Genomic DNA, 25965 nt, shown 5'->3' on the forward strand with positions numbered 1-25965 from the left:
TGCCAGTTGATGCCCCCTCTCTCCTGCCGTGATTGACAGTATCTACCCCCACCCCACCCTTCTCTCCTTCCTGGCTTCTGCTTCCTTCTGTAATAATCATAGAGAGAGCCAGGTCCCATGCTGGCATCACCCCACCCCACCCGATGTGGGCCCCCTTTGCTCCCTTTCTTTCTATTGCCTCTCCTCTCTGCCCCTCTGAGTCCTGGCAGCCTTCAAAGCTCAGGTGGACCCCACTCCTGCCTTGTTTCCTCAAGCTCCCACCCTCCCCTGACTCTATCACTCTGGTGACAAATGGTCACATACTCCACAGTTGTACCTAGTGCCCTCATTTTCCACTTGACCCTCAGCAAGATTATAAACTGCTTGAGGGTAGAAGCTGTGTCTTATCCTCAGAAACCTAACGTAAAACAATCCGGGCAAACAGCTTCTTTGCACAGAAGTCAGATCTTCCCCTCCCCGCTCCCACCATCATCCACACATCCCAGTCTATTCCATCCACCTGATCTCACGAGGGAAGAAATCCTAAATAAAGTGAACAACAACTATGCGACCACAATGCATATAAGTCGCCTACTGCACGCTGGGTACTGGGGGTGCCCTGGGGAGCAGCACCAGACAAGAGTCCCTGCCCGCAAGGAGCATCCCAGGCAGAGGACCAGCATTTGCAAATGGGTAACTGGGCCCCAGCCAGTCCAAAGAAAGTTGCATCTTTTAACAGCAAGGGAACCATATAGCTTATTGCCCAAACCAGGACATTTTTGAGAGTAAAAGTGGGAGTTGTTAATAATTACGTTGCGCCAATAGGTGTCCTGGACAAACCAGGTGCGTGATTGCATTAATTAAGAGCGACAGTTCCCCTGCCGTCTGCCCCTCTGGCCACAAAGTGAACTTCAGCTATTGGTCAGAGCTGCCAGATCTGAGCCTCTGCCTGCCCTTGGACAAGGCAGAAGACAGAGGATGCACTCCAGGAACGGGTGGGGGAGGGGAGGGCAGGAATGACTGCAGGACCCAGAGCTAGAATCAATGATCCGGAATTAGGGCAGGCCTGCGTCTGGGATCAGGTACGAGGGGTGTGGGCTATGGCATCAGCCTCCAGCTGCTGTGTTTCTGAGCTCGGCTCACACGCAGGTAGCTTTTGCAGGCTCTCCACCCTCCCCAACTGCCCAAGTCCTGCCTGCTTCAAGGAAAATGGGGACGTTTGGTTGCCGTTTGGCTTCTTTGAGTTTCTTTCGCTCTACCTCCTTGGGCAAAGGTGGTCTGGTTTGTACTTGCAATCTAGGTGGAGCCCCTTGGAGTGTGTGTGTGTGTGTGTGTGTGAGAGAGAGACAGAGACAGAGAGACAGAGAGACCTATTTCCTTCTGTCCCTCTGTCTGTCTGACTCTCAGACTATTAATACAAGCCGCACGTCTGGCTGCACCCCCAGAACATATGCTCCTGCAGCAGAACGCTGCCCCTCCCAGCTGAGCCTGCTGTCTGTTCCGTTTCTGATCGGCGCCAGGCTCAGAGACCCCATGTAGGTAGAATATAACTTTCCATAAATAACTCCTAGCCCGACCTACAATTTAGATTTGGGTTTTTTTCCCCTCGTGGTAATGGGAGTGTAGCCTGGGCTCATCCCTCCTGGATCTCCGGGTCCCAGAAGCAGAACCCTAGGTGTATCTCGGGGTTGGGGCATTGGTTTGAATCCCCAGTTCCCCCACGCTGCCTTACACCTGACGAGGACTCAGTACATGTTAAGGAATTGAGTCTCCTCTGCCCACGAACCTTCAGCCTCAGCGCCTTGGCTTGGGCCGTGCCCTCTACCTAGAATGTCCCTGCTCCCTTCTCCACCTGGCAAACTGCTAAGCAGCACCCACCTCCGTGAAACCCTCCCTAAGCTTTATCCCTCATCCCCACCCACCACAGAGTAAATTACTGCCGTCCTTGGTCCTCGTAATACTTTGTACAGAAAAATGTGACCTGATTATTTGCCCACGTGCCCACCAACCAGGCTCTGAGCAGCTCGAGTGAGTGTCAGGGCGGGGAACTGAGCCCACGGCTCAGATTCAAACACAAACCAGGCTCCAGAGTCCGTGTCCCACCCACCTGTGCCACACTGCCCCTGGGGGCTGCACGATGTATCCATTTCCTACCTGCTCTCGTGTTCTGGGCCCTGGGACACTCCTGACGATGCGTAGATTCCCTGTAGGGTCTCACTGAGGTCTCCTTGGGGCCTGGAAGTGGCAACACCCACTGACACCTATCAAAGACTTGATGATGATAATGAATTTAGGAGGGCTCATTGGGAGTTAAAGGGAAAAGTTAGGAGGAGGAGCTCAGCTTACTTTGAGGGTGGGGTTACCCCAAGATGGGCTGGACTTAATTCAAAGGTTTGCAATTGATCATCCCTCCTGATGGCAATGGAAGAATATTTCTTGATTCTCAGCTAGCGTCCAGAACTATTAGGTGAGGCAAGAGTTCTGAGAGAAGTACAAGACATTGTCCCTGCTTGTGAAGGGTTTACATGTTCATTGGGGAGGCATAAAATTCACATTTGGGAAAAAGCTTGACTGAGCTCCTGTGAGCTGGTCCTAACATGTACTTGGCTTTGTGTCTATCCCAGTACTAAGCACAGCTCGGCCAGGTGAAACAGGTGGCCCGTGAGTGAATGTCCAATGGAAGACACAGAATCAGAAACCAAAGGAGTGGCACGGACAAAGGGGCTGGACGTCTGAGGAGAGAGGGATCATCGGGGATTGGATTATCTCTGGAAGGTTCACGGTAGAGGTGACAAAGAACATGCACCCCAGAGAAAGAGCAGGAGTTGTTGCGGGTGGTAAGCAAGGGCGGTAAGCCGGGCGGGCAAGGATCAGGACAGTCTGCGGCCACTTGGGAGTAATTAAGGGAGCTTGGGAGAATGGGGGATGGGAATCAAGCCGACTTCCACGGCAGAGTGAGAAGCCTGAACTTGATCCTGGACAAGGAGGAGCTCTTGAGGGATTTTTGAGCAGGGGTAGGACATGATGAGAACAGTGATTTGAGAAGACAGTGTGAAGGGCAGGCTGCTAAAGGGAGACCAGGCTGAGATTAATACAATGGCCGAGGTGAAGGGATGAGGTCTCGGTTTGGAAAGGAAGGGATGAACATGACCTTTCAAAGGAAGGACATAATTGCCACAAGGGCCACCATAACACAATCAAAGGTGCCTCCCAGGTTTAAGCTCTAGTGACCAAGAGAAGGATGTTAACGTTGACAGAAATGACCACGTGTGGTTGACAAAACAAGACCACATCCTTTCCTTAACAATTCATTGTCTTTATTAACAATGCTTCTGGATTCTGAAAGAACAGATTGATATTTCATAAAGCAATATTAACGTTGTCATTCTCTACAAGAAAAACTTTTGCATAAATAACTTAAGTGAGAAAATAAATATGTAACTTAACTTTTTTTTAAAACTGCTACTTTCATTCTTGTGGACAAATTCCACATGAAAAGATTGCAGAAACGACCAGCTGGGCAGGCTTTCACATGGCATGTGCTTCTGTTTAAAAAAAAATTTTTTTTTTTTTTTAGCAATTAAAAACTGCACAGAAAGTAAGTGGTGTCTGGAAATGATTTTCCAAAAGATTTTTGGATGGCAGCATTAAGCTTTGCAGCTTCTCAGCATATATACAGCACTTGTAATTTTTTCCCCAATAATATTATTTTAATGTAAGCTATGCCATCACACATAACAACAGTAAGAAGCTCTTTTCCAGACAGAAATGTGTCCGTGAGTGGTAGGCAGGAGGAAGTGCCTTGGAAGGGACCCGTTGGCCTTTGAATGGGTGGTGCCTGCTCTCTTGGGCCCGGAAGCCCAGGGTGCTGGGACCTTGAGCTTCTCTGCAGAGGGTGATGTTAAAATATGGCCATGGTGGCGGGGGGTTGTTGCTCTTTGGGAATAGGGGGTGATTTCTGTGCCTCCCACCACCCTTGGGACCTCCTCCTCTACCCCAGTTGATGGTGTTGTTTCTGCGTCCTTTGAGATGGAGGGTTGGAGGTAGCCAATCATCTGGGAGGCCAGGCTGGGACACACCACAGCTTCTTCCACGAGTTTGTCAGCCATAAATCGACTCTTTTCTTTTTTCCTGCTCGTTTCTCATCTTTGGCTGTCAGATCAGAGGATTACAACTCCGAATTCTGGAAGCGACCACGTCAGTGATTCAATCCAAACGCTCTCTCCTCTGTCCATTCAAAGGGCACCCCAGTCCTTGGAATCATATGACAGTAGATTCCTCCAGATGTTAATTCCTCCAGATGTTAATCCCACCCCCACTTCCATTTTACAAAGAGGAAATCGAGGTCCAGAAAGAGAAGAGTGTAATAATCCGAGGTCACCTGGCACGTCAGTGGCAGAGCCAGGACTAGACACCCTGTCTACGGACCCCAGTCATGTGTTCTGGGCACAACTTGGCAGGCAGAGAGGTGGGGGGAAGGGGAATCTTATCGAACTTTCTTAACCAGTCCCTGGACTTTTCTCCACTGCTCCCTTAAAACTCCAGGGCAGTGAAATGCTTCCTTTTCTGCCTCCTCTGAAGTGGGACCAGCAAAGGTAGGCGGCCCGGAGGGCGGGGTTGCGTGGCTCAGTGTCTGTGACTCTCAGCTCCCTCCCCTGCCCCTGGGGACCCCCTCGGCAGGCGGGGGGGTGGGGGGCTTTGCTGACACCCGGATCCCCAGGGCCTGCAGCCGGGAAGGTTTCAGCCCCCGGCCCTGGGTTGCAGGTATTTAAAGTGAAACACAAACGATGAAACCGCGCGCGCAAGGGGCGGAAACCTGGGGCGCCTGGGTCGGGGGCGCCCGCTGGGGGCGCGGCGCGGCGCGGCGGGCGGGCTCTAATAGGCGTTCTCCAGCTCGGCCCGGTTGGCTTTGGCGCCCCCGGCGCGGGGCCGCGGCTTCCGGCCCTTCTGTGGCCGGGCGGCCTCCGGCCCGAAGTCCTTGAGCTCGGACTGGTTGTGGAAGCGGGTGAGGCGCTTGCATTTGCACGAGGCCACCAGGCGCACCTTGCGCGCGCGCGGTGCCGCGCCGCCCGGACACAGCAGCTGCACCCGCTGCGCGCGGTAGCGGTCGGGGATGCAGCGGAAGTCGGGCCCGCTCGGGCGCCACCACTTGCCGCGGCCGATGGCGTTGGGCAGCAGGCGCGCCGGGCCGCACTGGCCCGAGCACACCAGCTCGGTGACCGGCTTGGCGCTGCGGCACGGCCCGTCCGTCACGTAGCGGGTGAAGTGCAGCTCGCGGCAGCTGTACTCGGAGGCGTCTGCGGAGAGAAGCGCGCGTGAGGGCGACCATCCGTCCCGCCTCCCTCCAAACCACTCCGCCTCTTCCAAACCTGCCTCTCCCCAGACGCTTTTGCCTCTGGGGATCTATTACGGGAAGGGCCCAGGTACTCTGGAGTTGGGGGGAAAGATCTCCGATCCACCCTCTCCCGCTAAAACTTTGGAGCTGAGTGATTGCTTCAGCTCAAATACCAGCTCCGTGACTGTGTGACCTTGGACTAGTTACGTAACCTCTCTGTGCTTCCTATCTGTAAAATGGGTTGTCTTGAAGATTCAGTGAGCTAATCCATTACATCTGTAATGCAGGGGACACTGCCTGGAATATACTAAGAGCTGGAAGTGTTGACTATTATGTTATTATTATTCCTCTCCAAGGGGGCCCTCTTTGCCAGACTTAAGTCACATCTGTGCCACAGGGCCCCTGGCCTCAGTAGGGTAGGTATTAGCCACATTCTCTGAATGGCTCTGGCTTCTCCCAAATTCCTTTTCCAGCCGGTTGGGAGGGGAGACCGGGGGTCGGGGGATGGAAAAAGTTGTAGGGGTTAATTGTAGATAATAAATCAGGGCAGCTACTGAGAAGAAGGATGGAAGGGGAGGTGGAGAGGAGACTGAAGTCATTAGACTTGAAAGGAGCCAATGGCAGCATGTCCAACCCCCTCATTATCACCGTGGACACTGAGGTCCAGAGAGGGAAAAGCTCTTTCCGGATAGGCAGAGCCGGTCTCCTGAGTCTGCTCCTCTGGGGTCCCAGAGCTTCTCAGCTCCCACAGGGGTGGAAGCGGTGTGCCCGAGCACCGAGGGATGCTGGGTGGGGGGAAAAGGGCTGCTTTTTACTAATTTTACTATGGTTACTTCCCTACCAGAGGGAGACCAAGCTCTGACTGAAAACCTACAGCTTTGGCCGCCACAAACATTTATTAAGCATGTGCTGTGTACCAGGCACCATGCTGGGCGAATCTCTTCTGTGACATTTGATGGACACCCAGTGGTGGCACAGGCTTGCTCCCTGGGCAGAGAAAGTTTGGGCTCTAAGGCCTGGCTTTGTCCCCGAAGGCACCTTGGTCATGTCTCCTAGTGTGGGCTTAGATGGGTGGGAGCTTTTTTAAACAGCTTGTCCTCATGTGAGCACTTGTCCATCCCCAAGCGTCTCATAGGGACAGTTCCAATGTGACACAAAGGGATGAAAAATAGTCCTAAGTCCAAAACCAGAGAGGAGGCAAAGAAAGCCAACCCCCCTCCACCGCCGCCCCCGTGAGAACAGGCACAGCAGGGGAGATGTCGGGGTTCCCTCTCTCCCATGGCTGGCCTCCTGGTTTCCGGGTTGGTTTGGCATCCTCACCTCTGCTCCCAAGCCCCAGGTGTGGTGTGTGGGCGTGGCCTGTTTGCCCAGGGAAGGAGGCTTTGGGGCTTTCCAAGAATAGTACCCCTAGGTTAGGCGCTTCCTCTGCAAAGGGCGACTTTGTTTTGAGCACGTGGCTTCCTCCGGGCCTGTAGCTCTCATGGGAGCCCAGGGAGGACGTCTTGTGCTTGGGTCCCCTACAGTCCATTGCTTGAGCTTAGTTGACCTTCCCTGGGCAGGAGCAGGGGAGAGGCCTCCTTGGGTGGTGCCCTTTGCAGACCGCCATTCCCAGCTGGTTGTGAGGCAGGGCAGGATGGGATGCAGGGGCCCGGGCAGTGGACTCCTCTCCCACCTGGACCATAGCCAGAGGGCCTCACTCTGAAGCGTCATTCCAGCCCCCGCCCCCAGCCATTCCTGCCAGCTGCAGAGCCAGCTGTGCACACTGCCCCCCAGGCTTCTATGTGCAGATGTGACCAGGAACCCAGGTGTGCCCTCCACTGGGGCCACTGCCTTTCCGCTAGGGTCAGGGTCCCTCCCAGGAAGGAGGCAAGTCAGGGTCTGGGGTGGGGATTCAGGACAGATGCTGCCACCTGTGTCCACGCCCTGCACAGAGGATGCTGTCTCCCCTCCAGGGCCTGGACCCAGTTACCACCCAGGTCAGAAGCTAAAACTGTGCCTGCAGCTCCCATTCCCTCAAGTGCCAGCTCACTGGGTAGACCATGGGTGGTGGGAGCTGAAGGGGTGCCTCTTTGGTGTCCTTTCCCACTGCTTTGCAGGGATTTGCTCTGGCTTTCGGCCTCCGATGCCCCCCACACAGTCCCCCACCAGGGCTGTCTTGTAATTGGATCAAACTGGCTTCAAATCTCAGCTCTCTACTCACTAACAAGCTACTAGTTCGCTGAAGCCTCCGTTTCTTCACCTTCAACTTGGGAGCTCCCCAGGGTATGGCTCAGGCACAGCCCATGTAGTATCTGCATCCAGCAGGTGCTCATAGATGATGTGAGGCCCCCTTGCCTTATTTCCTCCCCAGTGGTGTCAGCAGCTGGACCCTGCTCCTCTCTTCTCAGGAGGGGATTCTTTGAAATCTCCTTTCCGAGCCCCTGAGGCTGTCCCTCACCAACTCAGCCTCCTTCCTGCTCTGGTCTCTCACTGCCAGCCCCCTACCAGCCCCACGCCCTTGCACTTGAATTCCAGGGCTACGCTGGCATGCCATCCTTACCCTGCCTACAGGCAAGATGGTCCCTCCATTGGTGCTGGCAGCGACTGACAGTCTACCCCAGTCTTCAAAACCTCCCAAAGAGAACCCTCCCAGGACCCTTAGGCTGAAAAGGCTCTCCTCCATCCCATACCTTTGGTCTCAAAGGGGTGGTGGGGAGGCCTCCCTCCGTTTTCTGCCCGGTTCATGGTCTTGTTGTTCAGCTCTGGTGGAGGCTCGGGGTACTCGCCCAGCTCGGGGATGATTTCCGTGGCATCATTCTTGAAGGCCTGCCACCCCTGGCCCTCCACCACGCGGAAGGCTGCGTGTACCAGCAGGCAGACGAGACACAGGGCAAGAGAGAGCTGCATGGTGCCAGCTGGAGGGGGGCACCCGGCCTTCCAGTAGCACAGGCTCTGGTCCCCAGCCCAGACTCGTTTGCCTTTTTAAAGCCCCCTCTGCCTCATGCCAGCCAATGAGGACAGGCTGGGGCAGGGCTGGTCCCATGCTTCCCTCAGCCCAGGGGGAGGGAACGGGGTGTGCTCCGAGCAAGCCCTCCCCAAAGACTCCTCCTTGAGCTCAGAAATCTCCCAAATTGCTGCTGGTTCTCCCAGGTGACCCACAGTGAGGGGGCGTGTGAGGCAAGCCTGCTCTCAGAGCCTCCCGCGTGCAGGCGGCTGCGGTTTTCAGATATCAAAATGAGCTCCAGCTCCTAATCTCTACCTCCCTGGGCCCCTCGGGCTTCCTCGAAACAAACTTTGGACCAACTTAACATAGAAAACAGCAGCTCTGAGTTCTCCACAGGTCTTAGCCCAGCCGATCCCATTTCTCAGGCCAAGTTCATTTGTCACCCCACCAAAATAAAACGGCCCTAGGGGTGTCTATTTGGCCCTCACGGACCCAGGCAGAGGCAGAAGGCTACTTTTTAAGAAATCTCATTGGTCCCAACCCCATGCAGCTCAGCATCAATTATCCTGACCAGGAAAGCCCCTCTTGTCATCCCTCTGGAAGGCAAGAGGGAAAACTGGAGGATCACAGCTAGGGCTTCCACTTGGCAGAGGGGGCAGGGATTCTGGCTTCAAGGCCAGGATGAGAAGTCAACAGGCTCTGGTGATGGAGTCAAGGAGGAAAACTCAGCTCATGCTCCTCGGGGATCCTGTGCTTGGTGACAGGCACTTCTTGGCAGGCTGATGGACCAAAGGCAGTTATTTCCTGGGCCAGGCTGTGGGTAGGAGTAGAGAGCACAAAACCCCTTTTCTTAGCAAAAGTGAAAGCCAGCATTTTTAGTGCTGATATTTTTTTTTTTCTTGTCTCCCAGCCCATTACATTTTTCAAAACCAGCTTTGAGTCCTATATGGAAAACCTTATTGGTGCATAGCACGGGTGCATTCTGTGAAGCCATCCCAGGTCCAGCTAGCCACAGAGAACCCAAAAGGAATTGCTACCTTGGCCCCAGAGAAGAAAGAGGGGCCCGGGGGAGGAATGTTCACACCTGAGATGCAGGACAAGGAAAGAGGGCCAGCGGAAGCTTTCATTGCAGACAGATTGTTTGAGGAGGCGCACCCACTCCTGGCCCTGAAGGAGGCTGGGAAGCGGGCTGTGGCCCAGGTCCCTTGGTATTTTCAGTGGGCAATGAATCAGTGCACCCCACCTGCAGAGCCTCTGCAAAGCCTCTGCCACCTGCCTCGACTTGTAAGTCTCCGTGTCCATCTGCGGCCTTCTGTCCCTCCTTTCCATCATCCATCACTCGACACATGAATGCAGCTGCTCTGACAGTTTTACAAGCCAGACAGAAGCCCCTGCAGGAAGGGCCCTCTCTGATACCTGCTTCCTAAGTCAGTTTCCTTCAGGGCAGACGAAAACAGCTGTGGCCATTGTTGCGGGTGATCTATCTCTCCCAACAGAGCTGGTGATGTTGTGAGAAGGGGGCCCTCCGAACCCTCTCCCTTTGTCTGTGACCCTCCAGCCTCCTATTCCCTTCCTCTGGAATGTGGACCGTTAACCCCATTGTGGCTGGACAACTGCCTTCTTGCCCTGGATTTCGGAGAGGGCAGTTCTGATGTCTGGATTCCTTGAGCTGGCGGGACTGATGCTGGAGCCCCACCTGCTGTTGGGATCTGCAGCTCATCCACAGGAAGCGGAGACCGTGGGGACCATCCTTGGAATACTTCTGCCACCTGCTGGAGGCGGAAGGAGGAGCCAACGATCAGAGGATGGCAAAGCTCAGGATTTCATTTCATTTTATTGTTATCATTTTATTTGAAACTGAAGTAATGTTTAAAGAGAGAGCAAGAGGTAGAGCGAAGAAGAAGGAGAAGGAAGAGGAGAAGGAAAAGAAGGATCCAGTGGACTTGAACTTCTAAATTATCTCCATCCTTTTGAATTAACTCTCTGCCAAGGTATAGCCATGCTTTTCACAAAATGGCTCAGAGAGAACCTGCTGTGATGCCATCTGCTTTTTCACGTAACACTAATTCAGTTTTATATTTATTCAGTCCACAAACTTGTCATTGTTCAGAGCTAGACAACACTTCCCAGGGTTAAACCCTCAGGGCTTTAGCTGACTTCTGTTGTGGGTAGTTTAGGTTATTTCCGATGCTCCTCTATCCTCAGTAGGGATGCTATGAACATCCTTGAACAGAGTCATTTTTTTGAATTAAACTTTTTATTTTGGGGTCATTGTAAATTCACATGCACTTGTAAGAATTAATACAGAGAAAATTCCCTGTTCCCTTTGCCCAGTTTCTCTCAATGGTAACATCTTGCAAAAACCAGGATACTAACACTGATACACTCCACCAGTCTTATTCAGATTTCCCCAGTGTTATTTGTACGTGTGTGTGTGTGTGTGTGTGTGCGTGTGTGTGTGTTTCTATGCAACTTTATCACGTGTTGGTTCAAGTAACCACCATCACAGTCAAGACAAAGAACAACTCTGATCTCATTGCCCTTTTATAAGCATACCCTTCCCCTTCACTCCTAACCTATGGTACCACTAATCTGTTCTCTATTTCTACAGTTCTGTCACTTCAAATAAATATGTTATATAAATGGAATCAGTCATGATGTAACCTTTTAGGACTGGCTTTTTTCACTCAGCATCATTCCCTGGAGATTCATTTGAGTTGTTGCATGTATCAGCAATTTTTTCCTTTGTATTGCTGAGTAGTATTCCACGAAGTATTTTATTTTAACTGTAGGGTTATTTCAGAAGTGAATTCTGGGTCTGAGAGGATAAACAGTCCCCAGGCCCATGAGCAACATACAAGTGGGCATGTGCCTTAGTTTGCTAGGGCTGCTGAAACAAAGTACCACAGATTGGGTAGCTTAAACAACAGAAATTTATTGTCTCATAGTTCCTGGAGGCTGAAGTCTGAGATCAAAGTGTTGGCAGGGTTGGTTCCTTCTGAGGGCTGCGAGGAAGAGTGTTCCGTGCCGCTCCCCTAGCTTCTGGGGGCTTGCTGGCAATCTTCGGCATTCCTTGGTTTGCAGAAGCTTCCCCCCCGCCCCGATCTCTACCTTCATCTTCACATGGTGCCCTCCCTGTGTGCACGTCTGTGTCCTAATTCCGCCTTCTTATGAGGACATCAGTCATATTGGATTAGCGCCCACACTCATGACCTCATCTCAACTAATTACATCTGCAACGACCCTACTTCCAAATAAGGTCACGTTCTGAAGTCCTTGGATTCAACATATGAATTTTGGAGGAACACAGTTCAATCCGTAACAGCATGTTTCTCCAAAAGGCTGCCAACCCTGGGTTTGGGCTGTTAAATTTTTTTTAATTGAATTTATTTATATATTTGGCCATACCACGTGGCATGCGGAATCTTAGTTCCCCGACCAGGGATCAAACCCAGGCCCTCTGCAGTGGAAGTGTGGAGTCTTAACCACTGGACCGCCAGGGAAGTCCCTTAAATTGAATTTATTTATTTATTTTTTAAAAAAATTTATTTATTTGGTTGCACCGGGTCTTAGTTGCGGCAGGCAGGCTCCTTAGTTGTGGCTCCAGGGCTCCTTACTTGCAGCTCGCCAGCTCCTTAGTTATGGCATGCGAACTCTTAGTTGCAGCCTGCATGTGGGATCCAGTTCCCCGACCAGGGATCGAACCCGGGCCCCCTGCACTGGGAGCGTGGAGTCCTATCCACTGTGGCACCAGGGAAGTCCCCCTATTGAATTTTTTTTTAATAAATTTATTTATTTATTTACTTATGGCTGCGTTGGGTGTTCATTGCTGCGCGCGGGCTTTCTCTAGTTGCAGCGAGCAGGGGCTACTCTTCCTTGTGGTGTGCGGGCTTCTCATTGCGGTGGCTTCTCTTATTGCAGAGCACGTGCTCTAGGCACGTGGGCTTCAGTAGTTGTGGCTCGTGGGCTCAGTAGTTGTGGCTCACGGGCTCTAGAGAGCAGGCTCAGTAGTTGTGGCGCACGGGCTTATACTAAGGACATACTTAGTAGTGGCTTCCTCTGGGGTAGAGGCATTGAAGGTTTGGGGTAGGAGACTCACTTTTTGTTCTAAGCCTTTTGTATTGTTTGAATTTATTACTGTGTATATATACAGTATTGCCTTTTTAATTAAAATGTTTTTTAAGTGTAACTTACACTTAAAAAAACATGTTACCAGTTTTATATATCAGTGCCCTGCCTTAAGATTTTGTGTGAAAATATAAAGATTATGTTGCCAAAGAAGCTTGACAAATGCTGAGCTAGTCTAATTGCCTCCTGCTGCAGATGGGGAGCTGGAGAGCAGAGAGGCTCTTTTTCTGCCCAGGCTCTTTCTGTCTGGAGAAAAGGCACCCAATTTTCTCTAAGTTTTTTATTCAGAGGGAAAAAAGGCAATGCTTATCATAAAGGAGCTTACTGCTAAGGGAGGAATTTATAAGACATCTGGAGGGAGGGGATGTTGGGGACTGCCTGCTTGCAGGATGACTCAGATCCTAAAATGCCACCCAGTCATCTTCACATGAGGCCACCTTGAGACTGTCACCCCTGGCCCCTGCTTTCTTAGGAACATAAATCTTACCTCCCTCATTTGCAGTGGACCCCTCTAATCAAGAATATTCCAGTCAGGACTTCCTTGGTAGCGCAGTGGTTAAGAATCTGCCTGCCAATGCAGGGGACATGGGTTCGAGTCCTGGTCCAGGAAGATCCCACATACCGTGGTGCAACTAAGCCCGTGCGCCACAACTACTGAGCCTGCCCTCTAGAGCCCGTGAGCCACAACTACTGAGTCCATGTGCCACAACTACTGAAGCCCGCTTGCCTAGAGCCCGTGCCCCACAACAAGAGAAGCCACTGCAGTGAGAAGCCCGCTCACCACAACTAGAGAAAGCCAGCGCGCAGCAACGAAGACCCAACGCAGCCAAAAATAAATAAATTAATTAATTTTTAAAAAAAGAATATTCCAGTCAATTACACCACAATAAAGCTGAATTTTTTTTTAATTAAATTATTTTTAAAGATTATTCCTAACACAGGACATTTCTGGTACTGGAGAGATGTTCAATAAATATTTACTGAATGAATGTAATCATCATGGAACCTGTAACTAATCAGGAGGGCTAATTTTTAGATGATTACTTTAAAACGTTAGAAAAAGCAAACAAAAGCTAAGCATAAAAGTATAAAAGAAAATCAACTATGATAAGAAGGACAAAAAAGACCATTTCTTTGTAATGTAAGACATTTATTTTGGTTACAGTTTTAGTGTTTTAACACTGATTTGTGATAGACATTAAACTTACTTTTTTTTAAACCAATTTAATATCTTCCCCTTTTCTGTCCAGAAAATTCACACTTTCACAATCAAATTACCCTAAAAGCTGACAGGAGGTAAGTAAAGCTTCGAAACAATCTGCTCTCCCAACCGGAGATGGCCTCTCTTTCCAATCAGGATAAGATCTTGACTTGGAAGGACCATCATTGTTGGCTCTTCAGTGATTTTTGTGCAGGTTTTATGACAGAAAATTTCCTGCGAGAAAAGCTAATATCTTCACATTTTAAGATCAGTGCTTATTTCGATTAAAACATTAGCATCTTATCATTAACTTGTGACACAAAAGGCACCAACATTCCTCTTCCAAACGTCCATCACCACGGGTGGAACACAACGCCACCTGCTGGTCATCATATTGTCACACACCCTATAATTTCCAGATGGCGGTCAATATCAATGTGGATTCTTAAAGAACCCTACGGTGTCAGAGCCAAAACGGACCTTAGAGGTCTTCAAGTTGAGTTCCCTTGCTTAACAGATGGTGATTTCTGCTCTCCAGCTCACTCAGAGTGGCAGGGAAACAGACCAGCCGGCGGAAGGTGTACTGCTTTAGAATTTAGAAGAAAACTGTTTGGTGCTCTCATCTGGCCTAGATAGGGGTTTGCTAGTCAAAGAAAGAGATCAGGTCAGAGGAGGGGGTAGAGGCACCCTGAGTTCCTATTCCATCACTTCCCAGGGGTAGAAAGCTATCCAGAAACAGCTTTCCACTCACAGCTGGGCATGTGTTGGCTCAAACAATAGAATTTGATTTTGAGGAGCTATATCTCGTGAAGTAAGTATGGCGTTTCTGGGACTAAAGACTATCAAGAAAACCCAAGTTATCAGCAAAAAAAGTAGCCCCAAAGTGAAGGCAGTAATTCTCCCCATGGCCTCTTCTCCGACATACCCCTAACAAAGAGTCCTTCACGAGATCCTGGTCAGCCGGCCTAAGTAGCTGTGGCTGTCCTGTGCAGGGACCACTGCCTGGGCGTGGGGCGGGGAGCCAGCCCCAGCTCCTGGGCCTCTTCCGGAAGTGGAGCAGAAAGCTCTGACTTAGGGATGCTACATGTTTCCTAGAAGAAGAGCCACACATTCTGACCCGGTTGGGGACCCACGCTTTTTACTTCCTTGTCCTGGAGCAGAGCCCCGCCGCCCCTGACACCACACCTTGAACAGCTGTCCTCTGGCCACAAAACTAACTGGCTCTTGTGCACAACAGCTGGGTCACGGACATGCTCAGGGGCTCATTTCTTGAGGAGGAGTGTAGTATGAGAGAAAGAATTCAGCTTCAGAGAGCAGCCAACCTGAAATCTCGCCTCAGCTCTGCCTTCGAGCTGGGCAGCCCTGAGCGCTACACCCCTACTCACTCTGAACCCCAGTTCCTTTTCTGAAAGGTAACAATACATGAATAAGCCCTACCAAGTTAATAGGTTATTGTGAGGATCAAGATAGGTTAAGCGCGAGAGTTATCCGAGCACTGTGAGGGACATAGTGGAGAGAGGATGGCCGTTTCACTTAGGTGGGTCTATTGGGGCAGCCTCGTAGCTGAAAAAGAAGACAGATTCTAGTTTGTTCGGGGCTGCTGAGGTCACAAAGGGGACATCCAGGCTGCGGAGGTGCTGCTTCTGCCACAACAGAGACAATTACACCTGGGTGTGAAGCCCGAGGCACACCTGCTTCTCCTCAACCTAGCTGGAAGCTTGTGGTCAACTCTGGAAAAGGCACATTGCCCACCTCCATACAGTAATAACGCTGCCTGAATTGAAACTTAAAACTGAATTTTAAATATTCAACAAAAGTCCCTGATATTTCCTTTCAGGTAAGACTCCTTTGCAGATCCTTGCAAGTGATCCTACCACCAAGTCAGGCTTCTGGGAGCTTGATACACCCACCAGAACAACACCCTGCATATATTTGGTGCTCAAAAAAAAAAAAAAGTAATTCCACAAACTTTTATCAGACATCTACGTGCCAAGCGCTGGGGGCAGAGCTGAGGACCACCTCTCTGCCATTAGGGAACCTGAAGATGACAGCCCTGCATCACCTGCCCTGATGACAATCATGTCAAGTGCTAACAAGACTGTGTTCAAAACAAAACTCCTATATTCTGACAAATGTGCGCACACGCACACGTGTGAGTGTGAGTGCTTGTGCGTTCCAACATCATCCTAAAAAAGTCCTTACAAAGGCTGTTTCTTCTTGTTTGCTCTACCACCAGTAAAGGCTCCATTTGGACGTTCCGCCATGTTTCCTTTCTGCCTGGCTGAGTCATTTTTGCTGCCAAGGCTCCTGGACCTTTTCTGGCAGCAGAGAGCTGTAAGAACTACCTGGGAGTGGGCAGGATGTGAGCCTGGGCCCGTTCATCCCCTTGCTTGTCCAGCCACTGGCTGTGTTGCTCTCTCTCTCTATCACACACACACACACAGATACGCACACGCGCGCACGTGCACACACGTGCTATAATTGGCCAACTTCCTCCTCCTGTTCTTGGAATAGTAACCGAGACAAAAAGCAGTGAGCACGAGTGGCTTGGGCTCGCCAACACTATAATTCAGGACAAAACCCTTGTAATTCTCCAAATGGTGGGGTTTTTAAATAGGCTGGACTTCAACACCCTGTTTTCTAAAAAAGAAAAATAAAACCCTGCCCAAGGCATCGCTCTTCTAACCGACCAAGTGACCTCTGAAAGCCGGCTACCCCAAAGAGGTGGATTCTGAACTCAAGTCTTCCAAGGAGTCACATTTTTTAAACAATTAATTTAGGAGAGTCCTCCAGGGGCATGTATTTGCCCACTCAAAGGCCTCTTTGTTTCGGTATCTTTAATCCTAAGATTAAATCATTAAAATGCAGTCTCTTCATGGGAATTTCCACCCACGGACAACTGACCCTGAGCCAGCTTCAGACCTCACTACGTGCCTCTGCCTACGAGCAGGGTGTGGACAGCTGTGAGGGGACAGGGGAGGCAGACACGGTGGGGGGAGAGGGGCCCGCGTTTGCATAGTTCCTTTACAGTGCGGGGGTCCCCACTCAGGAGAGGGCCCAGGGGCGGGAGGCGGGGAGGCGGGGAGGGGCTCCTGTGAGCGTCTCAGGCCTTACACTTCCACACACCTCTTGCCCTGGGCCATCCAGGAGAAGCACGCCCGTCACAGGCCTGCCCCCCCGCTGCGCCCCCTCCTCAGGGTGAGGACATCATAAACTGCAGGCACAGGACACACCAGGGAGCAGGAATGCCCTCCTCAGCAAGCTTCTTTATATGCTCCCCAGGGGGAAAGTGGCCCAGGGCTGTGTTGGGACAGACTTGTGGGCAAGTGCCTGGTGATGCTGGGAGCAGGGTACAGTGTGTTTCCTAAACATGGCAGCTTGGGACACCACCACCAGGGCGCCCCCCCTCCATCCGACCTCTAGAGAAGAGGCAGTGAGGGCGCCCTAGAGTTTCAATTTCCCCTCCTTGACGAGTCTATCATTGAGCTGGCAGAGCTGGGCCAGGAAACCATCGTTGGGGCCGATCTCACGGTTCTGCCTGACGATGCTCAGGGCAGACTTGACATCCATCTTCTGACGCATCATGAGATACGCGATGACGAGAGTCGGGGAGCGGCTGTAGCCCTCACGGCAGTGGACGAGCACTCGGCCTGTGAAAGATGGGGACACAGTGAGCTGGGGCCGTCCCGTCACACCTCGACTCCAGTCAAAACCCTTCCAGGAAATGCAAATGAAAATTATAATGCAAGGCCATTGTGTGCCCACCAGAATGGCTAAGATGAAAAAGATAAATACAAAACACACAGCATTGGTGAGGATGTAGAGCAGCTAGGACTTTGATCTGTGGCTGGGGGACGGGGTGTAAACTGGCGCACAGCTTCGGAAAGCCGTGTGGCAGGATCTACTCAAGCTGAACACATGCGTTCCCCAGGGCCTGGCAGTTCCATCCCAGACCCATGGCCGGCAGGAATGCACGCACACGTCTGCTAAAAGACTGCAGGCAGCACTGTTCACGATAGCCCCAAGGTGGAAACTCCCAAAGGCCCGTCAACAGCAGAGTAGATAAATACTAAGTATGAGCAATCTCCAACTTCTCAGAAACAACATGGAGGAAACACACAAACAGGATGTGTATGATCCCACAGGGTAGAAGAGCCAGGGGACTCCCCTGGTGGTCCAGTGGTTAGGACTCTGCGCTGCCACTGCAGGGGAACTAAGATCCCGCGTGCCGCAAAGTGTGGTCAAGAACAAAAACAAAACTTTAACAACAAAAAAAAAGGAGACAGCAAAACTGAACTATGCTGTTAGAAGTCTGGATACGGGTATGCGAGGCGGGGGATGTGACACTGGGAGGGAATACGTAGGGGGGTTTCTGGGGTGCTGGTCATGCTTTGTTTCTTGATCTGGGGGCTGGTACATGGGTGTGTGCAGTGCACTGATACACTGTGATATGGGTACTTCTCTATGTGAATCTTCTATCTCAAGCAAAAGCAAAATATGACAATCACCCAAATGTCCACCAACAGGTAAATGGATAAACAAACTGTGGTATGTCCATCCAACAGAAGACTACTCAGCGTTAAAAGGGCATTCCTGATACGTGCAACAGCGCGGAAGAAACTCACAATAATTATGCTGAGTGAAAGAGGCCAGACCAAAAATGCGGACATACCGTGCAACTTCATTTATATGAAAGTCTACAAAATGTACACTAATGTCTAGTGATAGAACGCAGATCAGTGGTTGCTTAGGAACAGAGGGAAGAGAGGGGCAGAAGGGAGAGGTCACAAAGGGACATGAGGGAAATCTGCGGGGTGATGGATAAGCTCATGATCTTGGTTGTGGTCATGGCTTCACAGATGTATACGTATGTCAAAACTTACCAAACTCAACTATGTGTAGTTTACTGAATGTCAATTATGCTGCAACAAAGCCATTTAAAAAATAAAAGGTACATGCGTGTCAAATAAAAACACAAGAAATCAAAACAAACACACAAACAAAAACACCCTCTCGTGGTCCCCCAAATGTCCCACGAGGCTCAACTAAATCTGCCCTGCCATCCGCCACTGACGTAATCCCCTCCTCCCTCTCCTCCCTCCCTCCAGCCGGCTGGCAACACCAGCCCACTCCCCATACTCCTTCATCCCTTTCTCCCTGCTTTGGTCCCCCCACCCCCTGACGGGCCACATATCTTTTTCACTTGTTTGCTGTCATCTTCCCCCAAAACATAAGCTCCACGAGGGCAGGGATGTCCATCTGTTTTGCTCCCTGCTGTATCCCCAGCATTGGGTGAAGGAAGGAAGGGATGGTCAGGAGAGGTCAGAGGCATTGTCAACAAGGTTCTTCTAGCCTGAGCTACAAGCCTCAGTTCAGGTCCTTGTCATCTCCCACTCTGCCCCCTCACCTCCAAACGGAGCTCTCGCTCTATCTTCACCACCACCAACCCACACTCCAGCTGGAGGGAGCTTTCTAAAATATAAATGTGACCTGCCACCATTAGCCGGGTAGTCTAGTCCCCAAGGTGTGACTTACCAGGCCAACCGCCCACGGCCCCGACACCTTTCCAGGCTTTTTCTCACCTCTGTGCCTTTGCACGTGTTGTTCCGCCTACCTGGAACATCCTCTCCCTCTTGGCTACTTGGCAAACTCCTGCTCATACCTTAAGACCCCAGCTCAAGTATTTCCTTTGTCAGCATCGGGACTTAGAACCCAAATCTTTGAAGTCATGTGAATCTGGGTTTAAATTTTAACTTGCTCGTTGTGATGGTTAAACTTGTCAGCTTGGCTTGTCTATGATGCCCAGCTGCTTGGTGAAACACTAGTCTCGAAGAGATTTTGTAGATGTAATGAATACCTCCCATCAGTTGACTTTAAATAAAGGAGATCACCCTTGATAAGGTGGGTGGGCCTCATCCAATCAGTTAAAGATCTTAAGAGCAAAAAACTGAGGCTTCCTGGAGAAGGAATTCTACCTCCAGAAGTCCTGCCCGAGTTTCCAGCTGCCAGTCTGCCCGACAGATTTCAGATTTGCCAGCCCCTATGATTACGTGAGCCAATTCTCTGAAATAAATAATAGCTATATTCTATTGGTTCTGTTTTTCTGGAGAACCCTGGCCAATACACTGGTTATTACTCTATGACCCACCTAAGCCCACTGTGCCTCAGTTTCCTTGTCTGTGCTAATAGTACTCATGGCACAAGATGGTTGGAAGATTAAAGGAAGCGACACATAAAACCCTTAGGCTAGGGACTTACCTGGGGGCGCAGTGGTTAAGAATCTGCCTGCCAATGCAGGGGACACAGGTTCGATCCCTGGTCCAGGAAGATCCCACATGCCGCGGAGCAACTAAGCCCGAGTGCCACAACTACTGAAGCCTGCGCTCTAGAGCCCATGAGCCACAACTACTGAGCCCGCGTGCCACAGCTACTGAAGCTTGCGCACCTACAGCCCATGCTCCACAACGAGAAGCCACTGCAATGAGAAGCCTGCGCACCGCAACGAAGAGTAGCCCCCACTCGCCACAACTAGAGAAAGCCCGTGCGCAGCAATGAAGACCCAACGCAGCCAAATAAATTAATTTAAAAAAAAAAAGACTTAGGCTAGTGCCTGGCAGATGGGAACATTCAATAAATAAATATTAGCCAACACTACGAGTCCTCTGCTGGCACCTGGTACCTCCTCTTCTACAGCAGCCTGGCTCTGTGTTAGTGTCGGCCACACAAAGACCGACCCTCCTCTGCCAGAGTGTGAGTTCCTTAAGGGTAAGGACTGTGGGGTACTGATTTTAGATGCCCTACAATCTCCAGCATACACTAGGTGCTCAATAAATATTTGCTGACCAGTTGAGTGAATGAATACCCACCAACACCTCTACACGGGCATTATCCTGAAGGAAATCTGCTGGCCCAGAAACAAACAGAGTGTCTTCCGTTCCCATTACCCTATCCCCAAAACATAACCCTATTTTCCCAATGCTGATGAGCAGGAACGGGGAGTCCTCCACTTTCCTGCCCATTCACTCTCTGGCCAGTGGACCCAAAGTATTCAGAGTGGGGCTTTCCCTGCCCCCGCCCTGGCAACAGGACCCTCTGCAGAGCAGCTGCCTCACCACCTGGAACCAGGAACGGACTCAGCATGCCCAGGGCTCATAGAGCCAGTGCGGAAGGGGAGGGTTCAAAGCCCATCCTTCCAGGCCCCGCCCAGATGCCACCTCCTCCACGAAGCCTCCCTTGATCTTCCCAGATGGAAGTGACTGCTTCCTTCTCTGAGCGCCCCTGGCCACTCCCCTACTCTCCCCTCTCCAAAGTGATGGGCCCCCAGCTCCCCCGAGCCCAGCGCAGTGTTGGAGGCCAGCGCATTTCTGTTGACTCACTTGGCCAGTCAATCCTGGAAGCATTTACACTGGGCATTAGAACCCTTGGAATTCCTTTTTGTCACTGGTGCAGTAATCCAGTGTACCTGCTATGGGCCTGATCTACGTCAGGTGCTAGGGAGACCAGACAAGGGACACAGCAGACCCAGCCTGAGGGCAGGCTTCATGGAAGAGAGGACACTATGCCCAGTACTCAAGCACGAGGTGGAGTCTGCCAGAGGACAGGGCAGGGAGAGGCAGAGAGCGCCTTCCAGACTAATGACCCAACCCACGCGGGCTAAGGCAGGAGGTCACACAAAGTCAGGGTATGTTCCTAGTTGTATGGAAAGAGGAAACCATCAGAGGGCTCTAAGTTCCCTGAATGGATGACCAGTCAATACACAGGAAGAGTGAAATCCATCCCCTTAACTGGGCCCCTTGTTCTCGTTTATACAGGAGCTCAGAACAGCAGCAGAAGAGGTGGGTGAGGTGTACAAGGCAGTGGAGGACCACGAAGGGCCTGATGATAAAGTCTGCAGATTCCCCAGGCAATAAAACTTCCCTCCTGGGCCCCAAACCTCTAACCAGCGGCTAGTAAACTCTGTTCCCTGGAAATCATTCCAGTGGGGAGGCTGCTGGGACAAGAAGCATCAGGGTAGCAGAGACAGGCTAGAATCAGGCGAACAGGGCTGATGACGCCTCAGTGGGGGTCACTCCCCCTGGGAAGGTTTGGGGTGGGGAGAAAGGAAGAGGCTGGAGGAAGCGGCAGGAAGGTAAAGGCAGTTGCTGAGAGAAACAAGCTAAAAGCGGAAAGGGCAAGCGGCCCAGCCTGCCCAGCTGCTGTCTATCCTCTGGCCTTCTAGGATTTCTCTCTGGCACACCTCGCCCAACTGCCAGCACCTCAGTAGGTCTGCTTCAGTCTTACCTTATATTTGGGAGTTGCAGCAAGCATTTAAAAACTGGGCCAAAGTTTGCTGACTTTGGGCCTAAGCTAATCATGACTGCCCCCACTCCCCTTGCCAGGTATTCACGTGACCCATCTCTAGCCAGTGAGATGTGAGGGGGACTCCACTGGGGGGTTTCTAGGGAATGTTTCACTCGCTCTTAAGAAAAGAGAGAAACATGAGGAAGACATGGCTGCCTCATCTTTTGCTGCACTTTGTCCTGTTGGGAGGTGGTAACCAGATCTGCTGCAGCCATCTTGGGACCATCACGGGAGTCCCCAACACTAAGGGTGGCAGAAGAGTCCTGAAGCCACCACAGAGCTGCTGAATCGACAAGCCCTGGAGCCCCTTCACCTCAGGATTTCTTATCACGGAAAATAATAGATCTTCATTATTGCAGCTATCTGAATGGGGGGAGGGGCTGGCAACTGATTCTCAGCCAAAGTCAGATCAAACACAAGGACCCCGGGGCTGCCACTGTGTGATGGGTTTGTACATCTTGTGTAATGTGAAGCCACTTGATGGGCAGCCAGGTGAGCAGAGAGAGAACTGAAGCTCTCAGTCATTCAACACAAGAGACAGGAAACAACAGGTTTTCCAAGAAGAGGCCTGTCGTGGGGCCTGTTTTCTAGAGAAAGTCCAGTCAAAGGTGCCTCCCATAGTTTCCTGGGTGGCAGGTCCCTTACCGTTCTTCTGAGCCAGGGCCTGGTCGATGAAGTCCGCCGCCTTTTCAAAGTAGGCGCTGAGGTTGAACTCCTGTGTGTCGTTGGCCTTGATGCCCAGGTAGGTGATGCCAGAGTCCTTGTAGAAGTTGGCACTGGTATTGACGTGCATGAAGGACTTGCCCTCAGCCGCATTCAGGACATGGGTGATGCCCAGTTTCTGCAGCTTGGGGATGTCTTGAGCCACAGACCTGGACAGGAGAAAGCAGCGGGGGGATGATCAACTGACCACCTGGCAGCCCTCGGGGGAGAAAGATGGAGAAGATCCTAAGCCTCTTGGCCCAGCAAGGACCCTCCATGCTCTGGCCCCTGACTACTTCTCCAGCCCCAGCTTATGACCCTCTGCCCTCACTCCAGCCAGATCTAATTACCTGCCCCAAATAGCCTGGGCACTTTCATGCCCATGCTGTTCCCTCTGCCTGGAATGCCCTTCTCCACCATCTTCATGGAAATGTACCCTCTCATTTCTCACCACCCTTGGCAGTATTTCCTGATCTCCCCTCCATTCAGCATTGTGCTCCCTATACTGTGGTGGTGGTATCACCACGGGGCTAAAAATGGGCTCTGGAGCCAGACTGCCCGGGTCTGATTCCAGCCCTGCCACTTACCAGCCAGACAACCTTGAACAAGCCACTAAACCTTTCTGTGCCTCAGTTTCCCTATCTGCAAAATGGGGGTGATAACAGTACCTACCCCTGGGGTTGTTTTGAGTGTCAAATGAGCTGTTCTATAGACAGAACCTGACACCGTGGTCACTGCCACTATCCTAATGAGCTCCTCGAGGGAGGAACCATGCCTACTTCATGTCTGTATGCCCAGCACGTCCTATGGAACCTGGCACACAGTAGGTGCTGAATACGTGGTGAATCAGTGAAGAATGAAATCAGCACATCCCAGGCAGCCTTCTTCCTTGGATTCTAAAGTGCAGCAGCCCCCTCCCATCCCCCAGAGGGATCCTTTCTGCCACAGTCCACTAGCCACGTCTCTGAAGCTCTCTTGGGTGAGTAAGCACTTGGGGAGCAAGTGGCCTCAACAGAACTCTGGGGGTTACAAAACATTCGATCTGAATAGTCAAAGGGCTCCTTTATTTCATCTCACAACAACGTCCCAATTCAAACAGCAGTTTATACTTTACAAAACGCCTTCTCCTGCATGCTCTTGTTTGCCTGTCACAGCAGCCCAGGGAGGAAGGACAGAGCTTAAGCTCTGGCCCGACATGACAGCGGAAGGATGTGCATATGCTCACATGGGCTGCTGCGCAGCAGGGCTGGGAGGAGGCCTCCTTTCTCCTGACGCCAGCCCTGCTGTCTTCCTCCTCACCCTGCCTCTCATGCCCATATCAATTGCACATCTCAAGAGGCAGAAAATGTGGCTCATCCAGGCTCCTCTCTGCCCTGTGAGCCCTGATCAGGAGGCCTGACTTTCTTAAGGCGCTCCCAACTGCAGGGGGGGGCGGGGTGGAATTGGTACTCAGTCCATCCTCCCTGCTGAGCGCCCCCCACACCCTTGGCTATGTCAAGGGCAGATTTACTTGAGGGCAGATTTACTTGTTCACAACCTTAGTTTCCACTCGGGAAGTGGTGACAGCCCAATGTGCCAAGCCGCCCAAGAGAGCAGGTTTCCGAGAAGGCCAGGGCCACTTGTTGCTTGGGTGGCTGGAGAGGGGCTTATCCTCAGAACTTGGCAATTATCGAGGCCTTTGGCTGAGATTCTGGGACCCTGTTTTAGCTATCACGACACTGCACACAATTGTAAAGCAGTGGCTCATTAAAAAGGCACTAAAATAACTAACTTTGAAGAGTCACTATCATTCATCTTCTTTCTCTAAGTCAACATTCAACAACTTTACCATTATCATTGTCATCAATACTGTGAATACTTGTTCAACGTCTGTCACATAGCGATGCTCCAAGTGGTGAATGAGTGATGGATGGATGAGACCAGCCCCCATGAGGCCCAGCCTGCCTTCCAGACCCCCTAGCTCCGTGATGACCCCCATTTCTGTGGCAGTCCTTGACAGACTAAGCATCAGGTCCTAGTCCAGGACCTGTGATACAGACATGAACAAGACATTGACGCTATCCTCACAATCCCTAAAGTGCTCTGGGCCATCATTTCTTCCTGTGTAAAAGGAGAGAACCGGATTAGACATGCAGTCTCTGGGCCCATGGAGCTTAGGGCCTTGGTAACTGGGTCTCAAAAAATCCGACCTGCACCCTCCCAAGGCTGTACAGGCATGGGAATCTATTTTTTTGCATTTGGCTGGTATTTCAGCACCTCTCTGAATGGTTAACACTGGTTTTCTCCTGCTGCTGAGAAATTCTTACTGGTAGTTTGACTATGAGAAAATGAGAAAATCAATTTGGTAAGAACTCCTCAGTGATAAATAATAAATGCATTTCCTGGTGGTGAGAAGGTCGGCAGCCTTTTCTAAGTGATGGCTCAGGTCCTTAGGGGGGGTTTATCATTGGATCGTTCTAGAATTCTAGATAAATCAAACCCTAACTGGAAGGCAGGGAGAGGAGCGAAGAAGCCCGGGCCCAGGTCTCCGGACCCCTAGTTTGCGATATTTCAATTCCCACATCTGGGCCTGCCCGGCCGGGAAAGTTCCACGCCCGAATGTGACGTCAGCCCGTTGCCATGGCAGCGAAGGCAGACATTCCGCGGTGACCTCACTGCAGAACCAGGCAGCTGTCACATGACGAGCGGGCCGGAGACCGGCCGGGGGACAGAGGGCCACCTGTTAAGTGAACCTGGTAGCCCCGACACCGCCCAAGGCCGAGCCCCTAGTGGGTTGTGGCTTCGGGCCTGACGCCGGGCTGCCCGAGCTGCGCCCCGGTCTCCGCCACCCTGCGAAGGAAAGGACAGAGCTGGGCCGGGGCGGGGTCCAGCCCCTCCGCCCTAAGCGCGAGGGTGGGCGGTGACTCCAGCCCCCGCCCAGCCCCCGCCCAGCTCCCGCCTTGGCTTCCGGAGGAGCGACCCCGCCCCGACTCCCCCCACCCGCGCCCGCCGACGCCCCCACCCCCAGCCCTCGGGTGGGCGGGGCACCCCGGGGAGGGGCTGTTGGGGTGTCTCGGGGCCCGGGAGCGGCGACTCACGCGTTGCCCACGTAGATCCTGGGGGTGACCTCGTTGCAGGGCTGGCTCGGGAGGCTGTAGCAGCCGCTGCCGTCCGACAGCAGGTCGTTGAGATCCTGCACCGAGAGCTCGAACGGGCCCGACATGGCGGCGGCCGGGCCCTGCACGCCGGGGCAGCAGCAAGCTAAGGGAGAGCGGCCGGGTCAGCTGGGCGGGGGCTCCGGAGCCGGGACCCGCCCCGTCCCGCCCCGGAGGCGGGCCCGCCGGGCGCGGGAAGCAGCGGAGCGCGGGCGGCCAGGCG

General features: G+C 52.0%; 2 protein-coding genes across 2 annotated transcripts; both read right to left on the reverse strand.

The window, feature by feature from the left end:
* Window positions 1-2042: 2042 nt before the first annotated feature.
* On the reverse strand, window positions 2043-11768 carry SOST (sclerostin). The gene is made up of 2 exons (XM_082371535.1): window positions 7984-11768; window positions 2043-5276 (listed from the first exon to the last, which is right to left on the reverse strand). Exons 1-2 carry the CDS (start codon window positions 8198-8200, stop codon window positions 4855-4857), a joined length of 639 nt encoding a protein of 212 aa, XP_082227661.1. The 5' UTR covers window positions 8201-11768; the 3' UTR covers window positions 2043-4854.
* Window positions 11769-13494: 1726 nt separating this feature from the next.
* DUSP3 (dual specificity phosphatase 3) lies at window positions 13495-25884 on the reverse strand. The gene is made up of 3 exons (XM_082371543.1): window positions 25686-25884; window positions 22552-22778; window positions 13495-17216 (listed from the first exon to the last, which is right to left on the reverse strand). The coding sequence occupies exons 1-3, from the start codon at window positions 25808-25810 to the stop codon at window positions 17011-17013; spliced, it is 558 nt and encodes a 185-aa protein (XP_082227669.1). The 5' UTR covers window positions 25811-25884; the 3' UTR covers window positions 13495-17010.
* Between the last annotated feature and the right edge of the window lie 81 nt (window positions 25885-25965).

This window comes from Balaenoptera borealis (assembly GCF_965194805.1).
Source record: "Balaenoptera borealis genome assembly, chromosome: 20".
Lineage (NCBI taxonomy): Eukaryota > Metazoa > Chordata > Mammalia > Artiodactyla > Balaenopteridae > Balaenoptera > Balaenoptera borealis.